General features: G+C 46.2%; 1 protein-coding gene across 2 annotated transcripts; it reads left to right on the forward strand.

The window, feature by feature from the left end:
• The first annotated feature begins 1,077 nt into the window (after nt 1-1,077).
• LOC105910387 (metallophosphoesterase MPPED2-like) lies at nt 1,078-18,870 on the forward strand. Of its 2 annotated transcripts, none has more exons than XM_012839101.2 (7): nt 1,078-1,296; nt 2,630-2,854; nt 5,214-5,395; nt 6,692-6,917; nt 15,500-15,615; nt 17,347-17,460; nt 17,686-18,870. In XM_012839101.2, exons 2-7 carry the CDS (start codon nt 2,727-2,729, stop codon nt 17,802-17,804), a joined length of 885 nt encoding a protein of 294 aa, XP_012694555.1. In that variant the 5' UTR covers nt 1,078-1,296; nt 2,630-2,726; the 3' UTR covers nt 17,805-18,870. The 2 variants fall into 2 exon arrangements, with proteins under 2 accessions (XP_012694555.1, XP_031421210.1); XM_031565350.1 differs by having other exon boundaries at nt 1,078-1,209.
• Nucleotides 18,871-19,214: the final 344 nt, after the last annotated feature.

The raw sequence follows: 19,214 nt of genomic DNA on the forward strand, positions 1-19,214 counted from the left end.
TTCAAAATAAATGTAAATCCAATACATATATTCAGTTATTTCATATGAGAAGATATTAGAGTGAATGGCAGTATCACTGTTATCAGTGGCTACAGGAGCAAGGCATCTTATAGATGCGTACATGGTTTAAATCAATTAGCTCATGTAAGAGTTGATTTCTTTAAAAGGAGCTGGTCAATGAGGAATGGCAATGGAGGAAACTCACAGGAATAACATGTGGGAGATGCTTAGACAATCGGCTTCATCACCATGATCTTTGAGGTCACAGGTTGTGGTCACTAATCAGACATACAAGTAAATCTGCCATCCTGTAAAACAACTACACTTCCGGGATCGCTTAGGCAGCTGTCAATACCAGGAGTGTAATAACTGATAGATTTGAGTCAATACATTGATTCAAAAGGCACATATCAGTTAAAGAAACATAAAAGGATACCAAGTGTTTTAAAATGTGACTGATAAAATCTTATGAATGCATGTAAAGCCTACACATCCAAGTCAAACAGAACAAAATATAAATAGCCTTTCCACATATCTTGATTTTATGTCAGAACCAATGTAAAATATGAGTTTTGAGTTTATCATAGAATGTTGGATTTAATCATAATATTGTTTCAAATCATATATCAGTCCTGTCATATCACAACAAAAAAGATTGTTCAGTTTCCTGAGCAGTAGTGTCCATGGGGGTCAATAGGATCATAGGCTGCTTAGACCACTGTATCCTTCTTGTGAAATGTATGACGTAAGATTCATTTCTAAAATAAAATAGGAATAATGTAAGCTATGTCTTCTGCCAAAAGAAGCCTGAAAGTAGCCTACTTGACTGGGGTGGATTAAGTGTATCACTGCTGTCGAGTGTGTAGGCTACAATGTTACCTTAGTGTTTTCACCTCAAAGACAATGTTTTACTTTAAAATTCACCGCACACCGCGAGGCCAACAACAGTTGCAATGAAACCATCCGTATGCATTGTTGTCCAGTGAGGCTAACTGCTGCTACTGTACCATGCTCCTTGACCCCAGTGGCAGTTCGCGCTCATTACAGCTGCTCTCTCGGGCTCCCCCTCCTCCCACACCGAAGCTACTATCTCCCCCTGTCTCTCTATCTCTCCCTCCCACTTCGTCTGTCGCATTTCAGTGAAAGCCAGAGGAGAGACCCTCGGGGTCGAAGGTTCTGCCCTGCCCGCCACGACCTTAGCCTGTCAAGGTATCGAAATCCAACCTATTTCCCGCGGAATATCGTTCCAGATCACGCAGAGAGCTCTCCGCGACACATTTCGGACCGCGGAAGAAGGTATTTAGCAGCCGTTTCAGAAGGAAATCGCGCGTATAACGAGGCACAAAGCGTTTGGGTTTGATTTGGTTTGTCATGTACAAGGGAGAAAGACTAGGATATCTGTCGGCCGTCGCGTATCGTCTGTCAGTTGCAATAACGTAGCATATTATAATAGCTACAATAACTATGACATAAGATTATAGCAATGTAAGTAGTTTTATATTTTGCCATTCAGTCGTTTCTTGCGATTTGCGGCACGTTACAATGCAATTGGAGAAGTGGTAAACCGTCGGTCTGTGTAATACATGGTGTCAAAGGTTCAGCTTGGTGTATAGAAGCCTATCCTTGAAAGTATGACATAAGTTGTCGTTTCTTATCAGAAACTTATTCACGTGTATTCAAGTAAACAAAACCTGGTTGTGGATTTCACTGATGAATGACAAGAACTCTACAGTGAGTTTAGGTATGGGGCTGTTATAATTGTCGAGTCTTTCAGTGTCGGTCAATTGGTTGATGTTAGCCCCGTCAAGTTTCATGTTTGAACCATATTTTCTTTAAGACTGTAACTGCAGTCAGGTATTTAGGGCGAAGTTCAGTCATGGGTGGTAAGATAACCCGAAAGTATATTAGGGGAGTTTTGTTTAACGTTAGACTACTGTAGCATGTAGATACACTTATATTTTCTAACGCTGTTAAAGAGTCAGATGTAGGCGAAATTTCCAGTGGAAATATTGAGAATTATGAAGATTAATCGTCCTCGGGTTTTTGAAAATGTAGTGTATTAATATTGATGCACTGCTCACAGTAATGAGGAACAGATATTCATAGTAAATATTTTGAGGCTAATCGATGAAGGTATGCGCGGGCAAGGTCAAGTTCAGTGCCGTTAGGTATAGGCAGGGCCCGCGCTGTAGGGGGTGCAAGGGATGTAGACGCAGTCGGGCCCAGTCTTAAAGGGGGTCCAAAAATAAAATGATACTGCATGACAAAAAGTGTATGGGATTAGAATCGCCGACTGCACATTTAATTAGATATTGATCTTTTTGCTTGTTTGCAGCCCTGACATTTGTTTATACTTGTATTAGTGGAAATTAAATATGCTAATATTTTGTAACTTATATACTATACGTTTTATTGTTTTTAGTCTTGCTGACTGTAAAGATGATGTGATTCTCCTGAGATAACTGAATGTTTGAACGTCTGTTAGAGGGTGTGGCCTTTGAGCCTTTGCCTCTTCTCACTGCATCACAGTATTGCTATTGTTTGTGGGCCACGATTTCTGCGTTCAAATTCATTGAGAAAAAGTTCATGAGTTTACATATACTGAATGTGTTGTGGCTCTCCTGTTCAGATGGACGAGTCCTGATTCACCATTCCTCTGGAGGATGCTGCCACGTGAGTTGGAACCCGGACCACTGTGACCTGCTCATGTCCCCTTCAACTAAGCCATGGCTCACAGGATCACGTCTCAGAGCAAGGCCAGCATTTCGGTGGATGAGTACAGCACTAACCCCACGCAAGCTTTCACCCACTACAACATCAACCAGAGCCGTTTCCAGCCGCCACATGTCCACATGTGAGTATGGAGTAGTTGTGTGCCTTCTCTCTCTCTCTCTCTCTCTCTCTCTCTCTCTCTCTCTCTGTGTGTGTGTGTGTGTGTGTGTGTGTGTGTGTGTGTGTGTGTGTGATTTCACTTTCTCTGTGGCCTCATATGACTCATTCCTTTTTGTCGTTGGCAGAGTACTTAACACAAGTAGGCTATTGGTTAAATTGAGATATTGATGGATTGTTTGATTCTCCGATTGATTGTTGTATTGATTGGAGAAGACAAAGACCACAGAGTTTGGACATCTGGCCTCACATTTCTTGTAACATCTGTAGCTGCTAAATGTTCTACTCTCGGGGGGATAGAATGTATTAGGACATACAAAACCTGATTCATGTAAAATGCTTCAACCACAGGCCTTTGAAATACTAAGCGAAAGACTCTATGAATTTAAGATTCAAGCATTTCATCTGAAATTATGGAGGTCATTTTAACACAAGATTTACAGCTTGGTGGTTCATGGTTCTTGAACACTTCCCCGTGTTGCACTTTCCTCGTCTTTATATGATTTTTTTTTCCCCCACTCTGATTCGATTCATAGTCATGCTGTTAAACCTGTGAAGGAGAAAAAACACTTCATGAAACTTCCTATATAAAGACTTAAGTGACAGCTAATATTGTGCAGATCTCCCTCAAGGTTATGAAAAACCTGCTGCTCATTCCTCGGGTTTTTCTTCAACTCACCATTATCTGCATTGAATATAGTTCCTCTGGTCTCGTTACAACCTCATCATACCTCCAGACGTTTTCATCCGCACTTACTTGGAAGTACGTAGCTTACCTCAACACAATTGGCGGAGACACAGCAAGAGGGATGCAGGCTCAGGTTGAAAAAAACTGAATAAGAATCCTGAACAACCACGGGTCTCATTTTGGATTGCTCTTACAGCCGAGTAGCCTATAACTAGAGAGTTCTGATGAAATCAAATATTTAACTGATAAAATATTTAAGTTTAATTCATACATGAAATAAAATAAAAAAATGTTTTAACTGTCCAAATGTAGAAATAATGTTTAAGATAATGTAATGAAATAGCTGATGGACATATATATGTGTGTGTGTGTGTGTGTGTGTATATATAAAGTAAAATCACAGGTAGCCTAATATGTGAGTGTCTAAGTCTCTGCACCATGTGGTCATTATGAAAAGTTTGGGAACCATTGTTCTATAGTACATGTCCCTCACAGCTGACAAAAGCCCTACATCTCTGTCCTAATGCGGTTTGGCTTTAGCGAGCAACAAGGACATCTGCCCTGTTTTATTCCTCAAAAGCCATTTAAGGCCGAATTGCCATTTTCTTGACAGGTACAGGGCCAGACCTCTGTCTGTTCTTGTATTTATTAGCTGAAGAGGGGTCAGAGGTGACTGCAGTTGATTAGCCTCTCAACAGCGTCTCTTTGACCTGTGGGGTCGCCAGTCAATTGTGAGGAACTGGGCTATTGACTGGTAATGATTGAGATGTAATGAGTGCCCAGGCAAGGTGATTAGCTCGGCCTCCTGCGCAGTGGAGGCAGGTGTCACTCTGGATCCGGAGTTTATACACACTCACAACATGCATTAACTAAGTACAAAAAGCAAGCTGCCTAAAGCTACGTTACAGCATAGTGCAAACTGAATATAAGCAGGCTATCTATGAAGTACTTTGCATGGGCAACCAACCAGGAGAGTCAGTAATCTGATTGTGGATCATACAGAATTTTCGTACTTTTGTCTCGAAACATTACAATTTCCGGAATCAGGTCTTGGAAGCCAAGAGTAAGTCCTCTGTTAATCTGTGATTTGCGTCTTCAGTTCATCCGTCTGCATTGGGCAGCCGTCCAGTCCTGTCTCTTGGGAGCTCATGCCTACGATTAGGGACTGAGAATGTTGTGTTGTTGAGGAGATTGAAATTATGTTGAGCGGTTTGGTATCCACAATCCCAGTTAGGTTTGTGGGCTCCACAGTAGAATCACTGTGTGTGATATGTTGCTGAGGTAACTAGGGTTCGCTCTATGGCAGCAAACAGCTTGGTGAAAAGAAAACTGGAGTGGGCTGTGCTATTCATAGATTTCACATGCACACTGGTCTTACTTGGAAATGAATAGGTGTCCACAGTTAGCCAGCAGGTGTAAAAATCGAATTGTTCAGACATCATTAATCTATAGCTCTTTGAGAGGGCAATGTATCCTCCTGACCTGAATTTGCCAGAAGAGACCTGTACCACATGGGTCTAAAGCTGATGAAGCTGGAAAGTCCTGTGGCTGTTCGCCTGTGCAGAAAATAACAGAAATAACTTTGACATGGGTAATCAGTCAAGTTGTGTGTATTTGTTTGTTTGGTCTACACTAGGGTGGAGCCCACCCCCTACGATGCCCCCAAACCTGCAGGTCACACTCGTTTTGTCTGTGTCTCGGACACACACTCAAGGACAGATGGCATCCAGATGCCGTACGGCGACGTCCTGCTCCACACGGGCGACTTCACAGAGCTGGGCCTGCCATCTGAGGTTAAGAAGTTTAATGACTGGCTAGGTAAGGACTTCCCTCTTCTCTGCTTCATGCTCACCTGATAGCCATCAATCCACAGAGGACTGAATGTTTTTTTTTTTTTTTGTGTGACACAATAATCTGTAATGCTATGATGTAATGCTGGTGTTCTTGTGTTCTCCTGTTAGAGTGTGATCCACCAAGCCTTCTATGAAGGACTCGTCAGCCCTTTGTCTCAACCGTACTTTTGTGTTTCAAGGTTCACACAAAAGGAGATTTCTCATCCCTCTTGGTTTGAAGAAATGTCTTTTCCTTTACCTTTTGACCTCAGTTTTAAATACTGTACTGTACTGCACTGTTCGAACAAACTTTTATTGCCAGTGTAATGATTGAGGTACCAGGTTAAGAGGCCCTTCTTATTTTCCTTCAGGATATTCAGGATAAGGATATTGCTGATTTCGAAAAATGTGAAAAGATACTGACTTATATGCATGTCAAATACAGTCAGAATCCTCTATTACAAAGGCACCTGATTGGTTCATGAAAGGTCGTGAGTCAAGAGCAGGGCTTTCATTTAAAACGTTTGTCTCTTGACTACAGACGCCCGACAGTCCAAGCAGTGCTCCTCAATCCAGCCTCTTTTAACCTGTCAAACTATTTAGAAACTTAGGTGTATGAAAATATCAAAGCATTTTCCCTTCGGCCTACTCTGTGCAGGCAGGGTGGGGGCTCATAGTGTAATGTAAATGTGAACGACATTCCGATGTTCTGAAATATCCCCCAGCTCTCCTGAGCCTGAAAAGCCAGTCATTTACATTTCTTTTCTTATCTCGCAGAAAGCCTCCACAGTTTCTGAACCACTGCACAAAGCCAGGGCCCTATTATAATCCTTATCATATTCAGGTTACGTGACTCAGTCTTGCCACGGCAGCTGTAGTTTTCGCTATGGATTAAGAGGACTTTTCTGGCCACAGACCTGGCTTTTAAATCCAGGTTTATTAACACAAGGGGCACTGGCTTGTGACCATGATCTGAAAGCGGAGCTCCTGCCAGGGATGGGAATGAATGGGAAGGGGTGAGCATATGAGGGGATGGCCATGATTAATGACCAGTGGTTAATCCTCTCTGGATCACGGTTCGCTTGGGAAGCAGATAGTGAAATATATGCAAGCGTAATTATTACATGTCTCCGGCTGGCTTTGTAGCTTTTTTGTTCCACAGTTTCTCTGGACATTCCATTTTAGGACATTCTTGTCTGTGTCGGTAATCTGTTAAAAAATGTTTAACATTCCAAATGGTTTGCAAATATGAATTCTACTTTTTTTTTCTTACCCGCCACAGGTAGTCAGTCTTTTGACACCAAGGTTGTCATCGCTGGGAACCACGAGCTGACCTTTGATAAGGACTTTATGTCAGAGCTGGTCAAGCAGGACTACTACCGTTTCCCCTCCATCTCCAAGTTGAAACTTGAGGACTTTGACAATGTGCAGTCTATGCTCACAAACTGTATTTACCTCCAAGACTCAGAAACCACAGTCAAGGGATTCAGGATATATGGTGCACCCTGGTGAGTATCTCAAGCCTTGCTATTCTAATGTAATTAACACTCATGAGAGAATGTAACACTTGCGATTAACCACTGCGTTAGCTATTCTCCAGCGTTCTGAAATACACAGGGCCGTCCTATTATGTTTTTGTATCAATTTACAGATGGATTTCCATTATCTCTTTGAAATTCAAAATTTGGTAGCAGTTTCTATGAATTGCATAAAACATAAGTAAAGGTAAACGAAAACACAAGTAAAACTCTAGATATTTCACTCATGTTGGCTTTGTTTTGAGACGGCATTGTAAAAGATTGGATTTAGCAGGTTCATTTCTCATGTGTAATGCATTTATACAGAAACATAGAGGCACTCACTGTTATGTAGTTGAGCGGCTTTGGCGGACAGGGATAAGTGTTCCTCAAAAGCGAGTAAGCTTCACTGGGGACAGAAAGACTCTGTCGGGCTATTCTACTGTCAAGTGCAATTGACTTCTGATTGTTGAGTTTTCAGACCACATTTTTTTTTCCCCCTGCTCCCTCTCCACTTAGGTTCAGAGAGCTTTTCAGCCTACAGCTCATCTGGTTGAAACGTACTTCCAGACCGAGGGCTCAGCTGTGTGGGCCATGTGAGAGCGGTTTGCCTCTGTGTCCTCCCACAAGGCATAAAGCTAACACGGGATAATGGCTGACCCATCCTGTGAAGTTGTGCCCTGCTTGGTTATTTTGTTAGGCCTATTTTTGGAATGGACCTATTTAAGTCTGTAATAAGATGTGTGGTTGCTCTGGGGGTTCTGGTCAGACTGGACTGGACTGACCTCATTCGTCTCTTTTATGCTGAGTCGAGTGTCCGCAGCATATGTCTGGGCAGCCAGTACAGTAACTGTTGACAGTCTGACCTGATTTATGGCTGGCTAACGGTGCAAGATGAGCCAGCGCTGAGCTGTCTGTCACAACGCTGCGGGGTCGACCTCACACACACACACACACACACACACACACGCAACAGCTCGGTCTGTGTTCTTCATGCGTGGACGGTCACATACACCATGAAATGGAGTCTGTGTGAGTCCGTCTAAGGATTTGCATTTACTTTCTTCAACGACCACTGAGTCAGCCACGCACGCATGCAACAGCCGCGCATGTGTCCCTTTCAGGTGTGGGAGTTCACAGCATTAAATGGAGGTTTATTTGAGGTTATTAGATTATTTTCCTGGACTGACACGAACACAGTCAACCGTGCTTGGAACTCTCCCACACCTCAAAGACGTGAGCATGTCTCTACACGTCAGGGCCAAGCGTTCCCAGAGTCCTCCCGGCCAGACTTGTCCATCAGAGTGCACACAGCCACATCCTTCAATTACACCAGAGCCTGTAATCTTTCAGAACATAATAAACCCTCAAAATGCAACACACAGATTGTCTCTTCCTTTTCAAAAGGACTCCCCCCCCCCTCATTCCCTAGTTGTCTGTCTCTCTTGCACACACACTCTCACACAAGCACATAAGCAGACAGGCACACTGTCTCCTCTGGGGAGGCGTCTGGCAGGAGTTTGAGTTACAACGTACGTGTAGATGGATGTCTCGCAGAAAGTCATTTAGGAGAGTGAGGGGGATTGACGTAACCTTGAATCCGTATGTGAGTTTGGGAGGCTTGCCATCATTGGAGATCGGCTGCAGGTAGACAGACAAGATCATTCTTTGTTCAAATACGCGATTCATGCAACTGGCAGAAGCTGCCTGTATGTGTGTGTGTGTCTGTCTCTTCTGCGAGACACACTTGGAGGTCTTTAAGTCGAAACAGTTCATCTCTCCCTTCAAAAGGTGTATTTTTGGCAGTTCAGCCATTTTTATGAAATCTGGGGAAGACATTTTAAATGCTGGGACAAAAAAACCTCCAAGAAAACCCACATGTTTCATCTCCGTCTTCAGCCACTGAGTGGAATGATTATCTTGGTGGGGAGTCAAAGCCGTTGTGAGTGGAAAGGCATTGAGAGGAGAGAGATGATGATGGGAGGTCTGCGGCTTTCGCTTCTGGGCTGCCGCACTTTTTTTTCCCAGCCTCTATGGCAGGATGTGGCCTTTGTCCCGACACATCCTGGCCCTTTGTTGTGAGCGAGGGATCAAAACGGGGGGGCCTGACCCCCGAGAGCCCCTCTGAGGGCCGGCTCACAGCAAGCCACCGTGACCCCTGCCACCCTGGGCCCCCAGTCATCACAGAGGTCATGTCCAGGGCCCCACGGCATCCCCCAGTGAAAGTAGTCCCAGGCTTACAGACAGTCTACAGTTCAAGACAAGTCATGTTCATGTCCAGATTACACCAATGTCATATGCAGTGTAATGCGCTGGGACTTTGTTTTCTGCCTTGACTTGATTCTTTCTAGTACCAACAGAAGACCTTGACCTTGGATCCCATACTTGAGAGTTGGTGTTAGTCTTATATAGTACTCTGCAGAGTTGCATCAGATATCAGATAATCCCTCAGAGTTTCTGGCAGACACCGCCCCCCCTCCCACCCCCCCCCCCCCCCCCCATAACCCGGGTGATATGTGTGTCATATAGCCGTCGAACGGCCGTGATTGGTTTGATTAAGGCCTCGGAGGGCCAGGCTGGGTGCTGGTGAGCTGGGCTTTTGGAGAATCAAAGACTTCCCCTAATCCTCTTACGCCCCCGAGGCAGACTCTGGTCATGTGACCCGACGAGTTCAGTCTGGGTGACTGTCAGGACACAGGGGAAGAGCAAGAGAGGGAAAGAGGAAGGGGGCCGGAGGGCGTGGTCACATGGTTGCCTCAGAAACCATACCGTTACGCCGGCTTTCAGGCTTCAACACTTCAAACGGATCAAAGGAGGAAACCAAAAACCTTCCCGCCGCGGTCAGCGCATCTGTGTCCGTTGTGTCCGTTGTGTCCGTTGGCGTGTGGGACGGCACAGGCAGACTCAATCCCACTCGACCCAAATGCCCACACGGGCAGCGGCAGTTATCGACTGCTGAAACTGGCCGTGGTCTCAGTCTCATCTGCATGGTAGAGTTCCTGTCCGATTTTAGTGTGTCAGTCAGATGGATGGGAACTGGAACAGAGCCAGAGGTGCAGAGGTTAGGCTGTGCAGTCTGGTGCATGTCTGTGTGTGTGTGTGTGTGTGTGTGTGTGTGTGTGTCTGTGTGTGTGTCTGTGTGTGTCTGTGTGTCTGTGTGTCTGTGTGTCTGTGTGTGTGAGTGTCTGTGTGTGTGAGTGTCAGATGAGGACTGAAGTTGACAGCTCAGAGTGAATCTCACTGCCCAGCTCTAATGTCAGTGTTTGTGATGACACCGTTGTGGCCAACTGCTCAGACCACAGTCTTGAGTTTGAAAAGGCCCAGGTGAGGTGTAGTTCTTTTTCCCCTAAATGTATCCTCCTTTAACTTCAGCACACAGTGCTCTCTTTGTGCCTCCTTGAGTGCCTCCAGGAACCACAGGAACTAACCAAATGGAAGACCTCATTTAGTTTGTTTCGTGTTTTTGTTTTCCGTTTTTTTTTTTTTTTTTTTTAAACTCCCCAGTTGTTAGCTCTACGGAATATTTCACATCTGCTTGCTGTGGGCCGACCCCCAAACCCGATTATGAAGTGACCCCTTACCTTGAGGTGTCGTCATTTGTCATCATTAATTGGGAACTCATGCACACTTCAGTCCCCCCCTCCCCACACCCATCACACAGCCCACTTTACTCCCATTCAGTGCTGTCATCACTGGCAGCAGCGGCAACTGTTCCCAGACCAGGAAGGAGCCCGCTGAGGCACCACGAGCGGGGTACCCAGGCAGGGCAGAGAACAGCCCGAGGGGCCCTCTGCGAGGGGCACAGCAGACGGAGGGGATTGGGGAAGGGGACTGCATGTGGGGATGACAGAGGGGGGCACTGGGGGTGTTTTGTTTGGCTTGGTTTGGGTGAGTACGTCACACATAAGAGCAAAAGAGTCCCTCTTCCACATGCGTATGCTGAGAGAGAGAGAGAGAGAGAGAGAGAGGGAGAGAGACAGGGAGAGAGGGAGAGAGAAAGAGAGAAAGAGAGAAAGAGAGGGAGAGAGACAGGGAGAGAGGGAGAGAGAAAGAGAGGGAGAGAGACAGGGAGAGAGAGAGAGACAGGGAGAGAGGAAGAGGGCGAGAGAGACAGGGAGAGAGAGAGACAGAGAGGGAGGGAGAGAGAGAGAGACAGAGAGGGAGGGACCGAGAGGGAGAGGGCGAGAGAGACAGGGAGACAGGGAGAGAGAGAGAGACAGGGAGAGAGAGAGAGACAGGGAGAGAGAGAGATGGAGGGTGAGAAGGAGGGAGGGTGAGCAGAAGGAACGGAGCGAGGGAGGTTGAGGCTCCCGGCGGCTGTACATGAGTTAGGAGGTGAGCCACCGCTGCTTCTACAGAGAGGACCTTCAAACAGGAAGCGAGGCTTAAACAAATGTTTTCCCTCCGCTGGGTCTCTCTATTTGCATACGCCGGGGGCTTGGGAAGGTGAAGTCACCACTGCTGCTGTGAGCTGTTCGTACCAGTTCTCCTCTTACTCTGTGTTTGTGTGGGTGTGGGTGTCTGTGTATCTGTGCCTGTGTATCTGTGCCTGTGTCTGTGTGTTTGTGTGTGTGTGTGTGTGTGTGTATGTCTGTGCATGTGTTTGTTTGTTTCCCAGCGCCATTAGCAGCCTTACAGCATAATGACATAAAATAAGTGCTTTATAATGAGCATCAGCCCGGCAACAACAACAACTCTAATGACCTATGAAGGAGCCAGTCACATGCCCTTTCGTAAACAAGTGGGGTGATTGATTTCACTGAGGGGGCTTGCAGCTAGTGTGTGAGTAGGAGAGAAAGAGAGAGAGAGAGAGAGAGGGAGGGGTGGGTGGATTTGTTATGCCCCCTGATGGAGAAACCAGGAAGGCGGGAGCCAGGGGAACGCAGCTAACTTCAGGCTGTTCGAGCTCGGCGGCTGGGGATGGACGCCGTCACCAGCGGAAGGAGGAGAGAGCTGGAGGGATGGATGGATGTTCCTCAAAAGCTCAGGCTCTCCATGTTAAGCGGATGTGACTGCGTGAGCTTGTGTGTGTTTTCACGGGCACTGCGGTGTGGTGCTCACAGACCCGGCGGTGCACTGATAGAGCCTGCGTTGTCACTCCGCGTCTCGCACTTGATCTCTCCCCGGCTTTCCCCCCCGTGGCTGTCGAGATCTGTCTGTTTCTCTCTCGCCTCTTCCCTGCTCCCACGCCCCCCATCCCCCTCCCTCCCTCCCTCTCCCTCACACACACACAGTATGTTCACACACACACACACACTCAAACACTCTTTCTCTAACTCCTTTTCTGTAGAGCGTGGGACCACTCTCGTCTCAGTGCTCTCTGTGCCAGAGCAGGACTGGTATTTGAATGCTCCTTCCAGGCTTGTGGGCACAGGGGAGGTCCCAGCGCCTGTGCCACGGGCTGCTTGATGAATAACCCTGAGGAGGCAGGCCTCTCAGAGCTGGAACAGCTGGCTGCCCAGCCCACCGCTGCCGCTGCCTGTGCTGGGGTTGAAGCAGACATCACGTGTACAAGGGGTGGTTGCATGGGTGGCATGGCGGGTGTGGTGGGGCGTTTGGTGTTTGGATGGAAAGGGTGGAATGCTTAGGCCTACGTCTTCAAATGGGGTCGGATCGGTTTCTCAAAAGCTGAGATCATGGTTGAGTTTTTGGCAGTTGTTAGTTTTTCTGGTCTAATCTCTTGAAACCAAAATGGAATTCAGTCCTCCTAACTGTTCCTCAGGTTAGAAGGTCCATGGGTTTGTGTGTGTGTGTGTGTCTGTGTGTGTGTGTGTGTGTGTGTGTGTGCGTGTGTGCGTGTGTGCGTGTGTGCGTGTGTGTGTGTGCAGTGACAGCCCAGTGATAGACAAGTGCCACGGTAGCTGCCGTCTGGCTTTTGTAAGGTGGTCTGGTGGTGGGACTGGTGATTGAGATTGAGATTGAGGTGGGAGGTGGGACAGAGAGAGCCGGTGCGGAGGCTGCCCCCGCGTGCCTCTGAGCCTAACGGCCGGTGAAGGATTGCCCCCCTGAGGACGGGCCGGCGCGCCAGCCTCTAAAGGAGCCACTCAGCTTTATTTACCCTGCCATCAATCACCAGCCCAGCAGCTTGTCTGCCAGCCCCACTTAAAACCCCACAGCTAGCCAGCCAGGCTGCTCTCTCTCTTTCTCTCTCTCTCTCTCCCTCTCTCTCTCTCTCGCTCTCTCTCTCTCTCTCTCTCTCTCTCGCTCTCTCTCTCTCTTTCTCGCTCTCTCTCTCTATCTCAACCTCTCTGTCCCTCTCTCTCTCCCCCCCTCTCTCCCTCTCTCTCTCCCTCTGTCTTCCTCCTCAGCCCTGGTCATAGTAGCCCCGTGCTCCTTATCACCCCTCGCAGGAGCCCCAGCAGTCGTGGCTCCTGATGGATCAACAAACACAGGATGGCTTTTACAGGGGACGCAACGATAGGGGCCAGATATATCATCTCCGGATGTGCCCGGCGCTGATAGAATCTGCTAGGGTTCTTTTTTTTTCTCCCTCTCACTCCATTTGCCTTTTTAATTGTGGAAATACTATCCCCATGTTTCTGCTGTTATCCGTACTAAACACATTGCCTGTTGTACATCAGAAGAAAGAGCTTTTAGAGTTCAGCCTAATAGGTTTCCGGAGGAGAGTAGTGCTTTGCTTAAGGAACGTGGCCAACCCAAGTCAACCCCGAATCCTGACACCAGATGTTGGTACTGGAATGGTGCCCTTTGACAGGTTGTATCAATCCGGTGGTGCTCAGTCACACACTTCATATGCTATCTTGTCACTCCATACACCTAAATCTACACCTCTCCTCAGACCTCAGGCATGGCTTGCTATTCAGAAAAGCCATTCTTTTTGTTGGTGAGCCACTGAAGATGAACATGAAGATTTGAATACGACAACCCAACACTAGAACAGCTCATGAATTGAACGTGCCTCGTGTTCAGCAAACAACAAACCCCCTTTATGTTGATATAACTCAAGTCCCTTCAGTGCTGAGATGCAGCCTAAGTTCCCATTGTGGTTTAAAGGATCATTTTAGAGTATGCCTGCTGTAGAGTGCTGATTCCTCTCGGTCTGTGGGAGTCTGTCTGTGTGTGTTTGTGAATACCACCTGGAAGAGCTGGATGTTTTGTGTCCCAGTTTCCCCTGTGTTCATCTGTTCATGGCGCCGTGCCCAAACCTTTTGCTATGCCCCCCATTGTGTGTGTTCTGGATGTCACAGAGTAAATTATGTAAAAAGGAGAGTTAGGCTGTCGCTCGGCCGTCTTTCGACGGGCATTAGAGTGGTGCTTCCTCTGTTTGTGGTCTGTTTTCATTTTCCTCAGAATGTGGATGTTTTGTGTAAAGCATCCTTGCTCCGAGATTGTTTGCAGAGACTGATGGGAGCCTTGAGGTCTGAGAGAGGCTGCTGGGAAAGCCTCCAGACTCCCACCCCTCCCAGCCTCTACTTCCTGCCTGAGTGGGCATCTCTAAGCCCCCCCTCACAATCCACCCTTGCTCTCAAACCTCATGTTCATATTGCCTGGTGCACATGATGTGTAAAGCCCACAAAGGCACCACATCTGACAGAGAACGTCAGGCAGCAGGGATGGCATGAGGAGATTTCAGATGTGTCTGTGTACAGCATATTATGGGCAGTGCTAATGAATGTGGCATCATTGATACAAACGATGTCCAGTGTGCAGCAGGGCCTAATATGAAAGTGTCACTATGCGATTCATGGTTTTGTCTCCATAAAAATGTTGGCGCAACTAGTTATGTTGAGAATGGATTTTTTTTTTTTTTTTTTCATTTTTGCGGAAATCTTCACCTGTTGTGCTGCCGCTCTGTATCTCCAGACGCTCCCTTCTGCAGCTCCAGCAGTGAGAGTGACTGGGATTAGCTCTGACCGGATGGGATTGTCTGTTGTCTTCTCCCAGTTACGGCAGAGCTCCATCCCTCTGAACCACAGAATGGAGCGCTTCCTCTGCCACCCATTACTCATGCTAGCATGTCAGGCCTTCTCCCTTTACCCACACCCACCTATGTACATTCAGACGTATGCATACACACGCGGCACTCAGCGTTAGCCATCCGGTGGCAGCCGCGCACGAGCCCCTGTTCTCCCGGTGTGCGCTGTATAAATACGCCAGCGAGTGCTTGGTCATGTTTTCTGCAGCCTGCTGGCGAGCAGCTGGGTCCCAGGGGGGGGAGAATAAAACTCTGATTAACATGCTCACACTCATTGCCACCGACAGGCCTGATCAATCTGCCTGCTCCTCCTCCTCCTCCTCCTCCTCCTCTCACCTCTCGCTGTGCCTTGCCAAAGCTGCCAAAGCCAGCATCTGAAAATGAATAGTCTGCCGGTCAAATGTCCGGTGGCCTTTGGCTGCCGGCTCTAGCCTCACTAACATTCCTCCATTTGTAATCGGCGTTGTTGAACGAGTGGCCTCAGTGATGTTGGGTTACAGAACTGCACTGTTGGCTGCTGTTTGAATTATGTTGTGCTTGGCCAGATGAGATGTGAGGTTGCTTTGAGATTCATGCTCTTTATTCTGTGTGTGTGTGTGTGTGTGTGCGTGTGTGTCTGTGTGTTTGTTTCCCGTAGGACCCCCTGGTTTAACAACTGGGGCTTTAACCTGTCACGCGGCCAGGCTCTACTGGACAAGTGGAACAAGGTCCCCGTGGGCATCGACATCCTCATGACTCATGGGCCCCCCCTCGGTAAGCCACCCCCCCACACCCTCCCTGATGACTCATGCGGCCGTCTACGCATCGAGCCGGTCTGCATCACTTTTCATGACAAAAAAAGAAAGCTCACAGTAAAGTACTCTGTCTGTACTTTGCAGACAAATCCATAGAGGGTAGTTTCAGCCTCTCTGTCTGCTGCTAATGCAGGATTAACCATTTGCAAATGCATTAGATTCAGATATGGAAACCCCATAAAAATACGAAAACATTATTTGAGAATTTTGTGAGACACTTTATTTATTCAGTGACACAGACGCAATATATGCATTTATCTGGTAGACATAAAGCCTCCTTAAAGTATATACATGAATGACCCTTGCTATAGCATTAGGCTTTAAACCCCAACATATATTACTGTGTTATCTAATTACGGATTTATATTGAACCATGTTCCTCAATATAATTGATCGTTATGTGGCGTAGCAAAGATAATCAATGCTTGTCTATTTGTTTCTGAAAGTGGTGGATGCTTCGAGGGTGACAAGGTGTCCAGGAGAGCATTTTGACCCTTTGTCCTGCAACCCGCTTATTGAGATGATGTCCTTCTATTTCATTGGTCATTTGGTTTTAAATTGGCAGAAATAAGAATACGTGGATGAATTATTTTACCCTCCCAGCACATGAGCCGCTTATGCCATTGTGGCATAGTTTCTACTCCATTTAATAGCGCTGTTAAATAACCGCAACAGCATAAGGCTTGTGTGCCTGTGGTATAGTTTTTTACTCAATACTATTTAATAGCGCTACTTCAAAAGCAGCAACCAGGTGCGCGTTTAGCCCCGACAAAACGTAGCAAAATAGGAAATGTGCTGTGAACCTGTTTGTTGTGTTACCCAAGCGTTGCAACTATGGCACCTGGGAAAGCAATTCTTTGTGTTCTTTTCTAAGAATGATCAGAGCCTGATGAAATTGGTGTAAATATGCATTTATTTATTTATTTGTTTGTTTGTTTGTTTTCAAGTTTATTTCATCTTTTAGAACTTTTCTTTCATTCTCATCTCTTGGATTTGTAAAGACTTGACTTTAGTTGGGTCCATTGTGTGCTGCCTTTTTTAATACGGCAGGGTTTAGCTGCATGATTCCTGCTTCTTTGCCTAAGGACAATTCCCTTTGATAGGCCTGTAATGGCCCATGCATGTTGAATGTCTATCAATTAATACATGCTACGTTGCAAAATTAGTGTGCCTTTGGGATGACAGACATATCTTTCATATAGCACAAGCTGTAATTTTTAAAGGTGTGCTGTGGAATTGACTAGAGATCAAAGTATACATGTTTGAAAGCTGAAAGGCAGAATACAAATGTTTCTTTTTCAGTTAGATAGACGTACTGTATCTCCCACATTGTTCTCCACAAACTTGCTTGGTCTGTTTGGATCTATGTCACCCTATACTTCAGCCTACATTTGCCTACAAAAATCGCTATTTGCGATGTAGTTTTGTGCTCTAGGTCAGAAACCCCACAAAGAGCTCATTGCCAGATATACTGCCAAAATGCATGAGTGAGCAAGCTAGCTCGCTTTTCTCCGTGCCAACTTTACTGTAGTTGGTGTTTGCAAGGCAAGTCCTGAAGCTGCATTTTACCAGCCTCTGGCCCAGCAGACATTTCCATACAGCTCCTTAATATTCATATGTGACTGTTTTTCTGATCAATATATTGTACACAGTCTACAGCCATTTTTTGACATTTTGTTAATGTCCTCAGGTTTTCGGGACTGGGTCCCCAGGGATCTGCAGAGAGTGGGCTGTGTGGAACTCCTCAACACGGTGCAGAGGAGAGTTCGTCCCAAGCTGCACGCTTTCGGCCACATCCACGAGGGTGAGCAGCTCATCTAGCGCTGACGCTACTCTGCCTGACACTAGCATTGATCTACTGATACCACGGGAGTAGAACATGAGAACATACTCAACGCTCTGCTCTGCTCTGTTCTCACACTCTATCTATTTATCTATCTATCCATCTTTGTCTCTCTCTTTTTCTCTACATTTTTAACTCCATCTCCTTTTCGTTCTTTGCCTCCTTTTTTTTTTCTCCTCACACCAGGATATGGTATCATGACAGACGGCTTCACAACGTTCATCAACTCCTCCACCTGCACAGCCAGCTACCAGCCCACCAACCCCCCGATCGTCTTTGACCTGCCCAACCCACCGACCTCCTGAGAGAGCACCACCACCTCATCACCAGACTTTACCCTGGCGTTGGTCTACTTCTCCTACAAAGAAAACATCTAACTTAAGTAATGACTGCATCATGAACGGATCTGAAGATCATTCAGAATTTTTTGTCCATTGGACCTCCTCTTGGAAAACTGGAGAATGAACTCCTGGACCCAGCCATATTGATACTACATTGTAGGAACATCTGTTTAAAAGACTTTTGGAGCTACCAGTATCATATGCTCTTGTACCAGAACACATAAGCTTCTCATTTTGAAAGACTCATCAAAAAAGTGCATTTAAGGGTACTCAAACTTGTCAGCAATACTGTACTTGATCTACGTTTCGAATTTAAGAGTGGCTCTCTTGATGTATATTTGCTTATTTATTTAAGGTCTTTGTATTATTATAGTGGTAAAATTTGAGAAGTCTGGAATCCCCCTGTATAAACTCCACTCTGCTGGTTCCTGCCCGGCGTAGCCATAAAACTTGCCACGCATGGATGGGTCACTCGTTATAATTTAGCGGGTTTATGTGTTCAAGGACAGCTTCAATCGGGTTCCCCCCTCAGTGAAATGAAACTGAAATTCAATGTCGAATGGTTGGTGACATGACAGTTTAGAATTGTAATCACTGTCAAATTGAGGATGTGTGTATGCGTGTGTGTTTGTACATTAGATGTATAGTATCAACTCATCAATTTGATTTGATGCATTTTTTTTAAATTTTTTATTTAATGGAATTTGATGAAATGTGAAGATGAGTCCATTGAAACAAAAGCTTGTCAACCTTCTGTATCCAAACCACCACCATTAGTGAACTTCTTTGTCCTTTGTGGTGTAAAATGCCATTATAATTATTATCTTTAAACTATATGTGCGCTTGTATTCTTTGTTTTGCACTGCGTGTTGAAATGCAATCTTGCTCGCACAAAAAAAAAACATAGCCATCAGTCAATGTCACTTCAGTTGCTCTTAATGCTCTGTACCCATGTTTATGAGACCTTTTTTATTCATCATGGTATCTAGCTGACTTTATATGCAAATAAAGTCGCAACATTTTTACTTTACTTTACTCCTCAGTTTCACACTGCGCCCATTCTCCAGTTAATAGGCAGGTAATGACCATTCTGTCTCTGTGTTTGCATGTGTAATGGTTTGCCGTACTCACATTGCACGAGCACTGGCCTTCACTCTCCACCTGATTGATCCAGTCTATTAATTATCCTGCTACTGTCGACACCCCCAAGTGAGCAGACACTGTTGACAAGCATAGCTGTGGTCCTGCGTTGCCCCTGACAGCTGCTATTGATTGTGGATATTTGTCATGGCAGCCTTGGCCCGGGTCCCTGATGGATGTCAGGGATGTCTCGGTGGAGAACTCCCCTACCCCTGACCCCCTCTGTCTGGGGTG

Source organism: Clupea harengus, chromosome 3 (genome assembly GCF_900700415.2).
Source record: "Clupea harengus chromosome 3, Ch_v2.0.2, whole genome shotgun sequence".
NCBI classification, from domain to species: Eukaryota; Metazoa; Chordata; class Actinopteri; order Clupeiformes; family Clupeidae; genus Clupea; species Clupea harengus.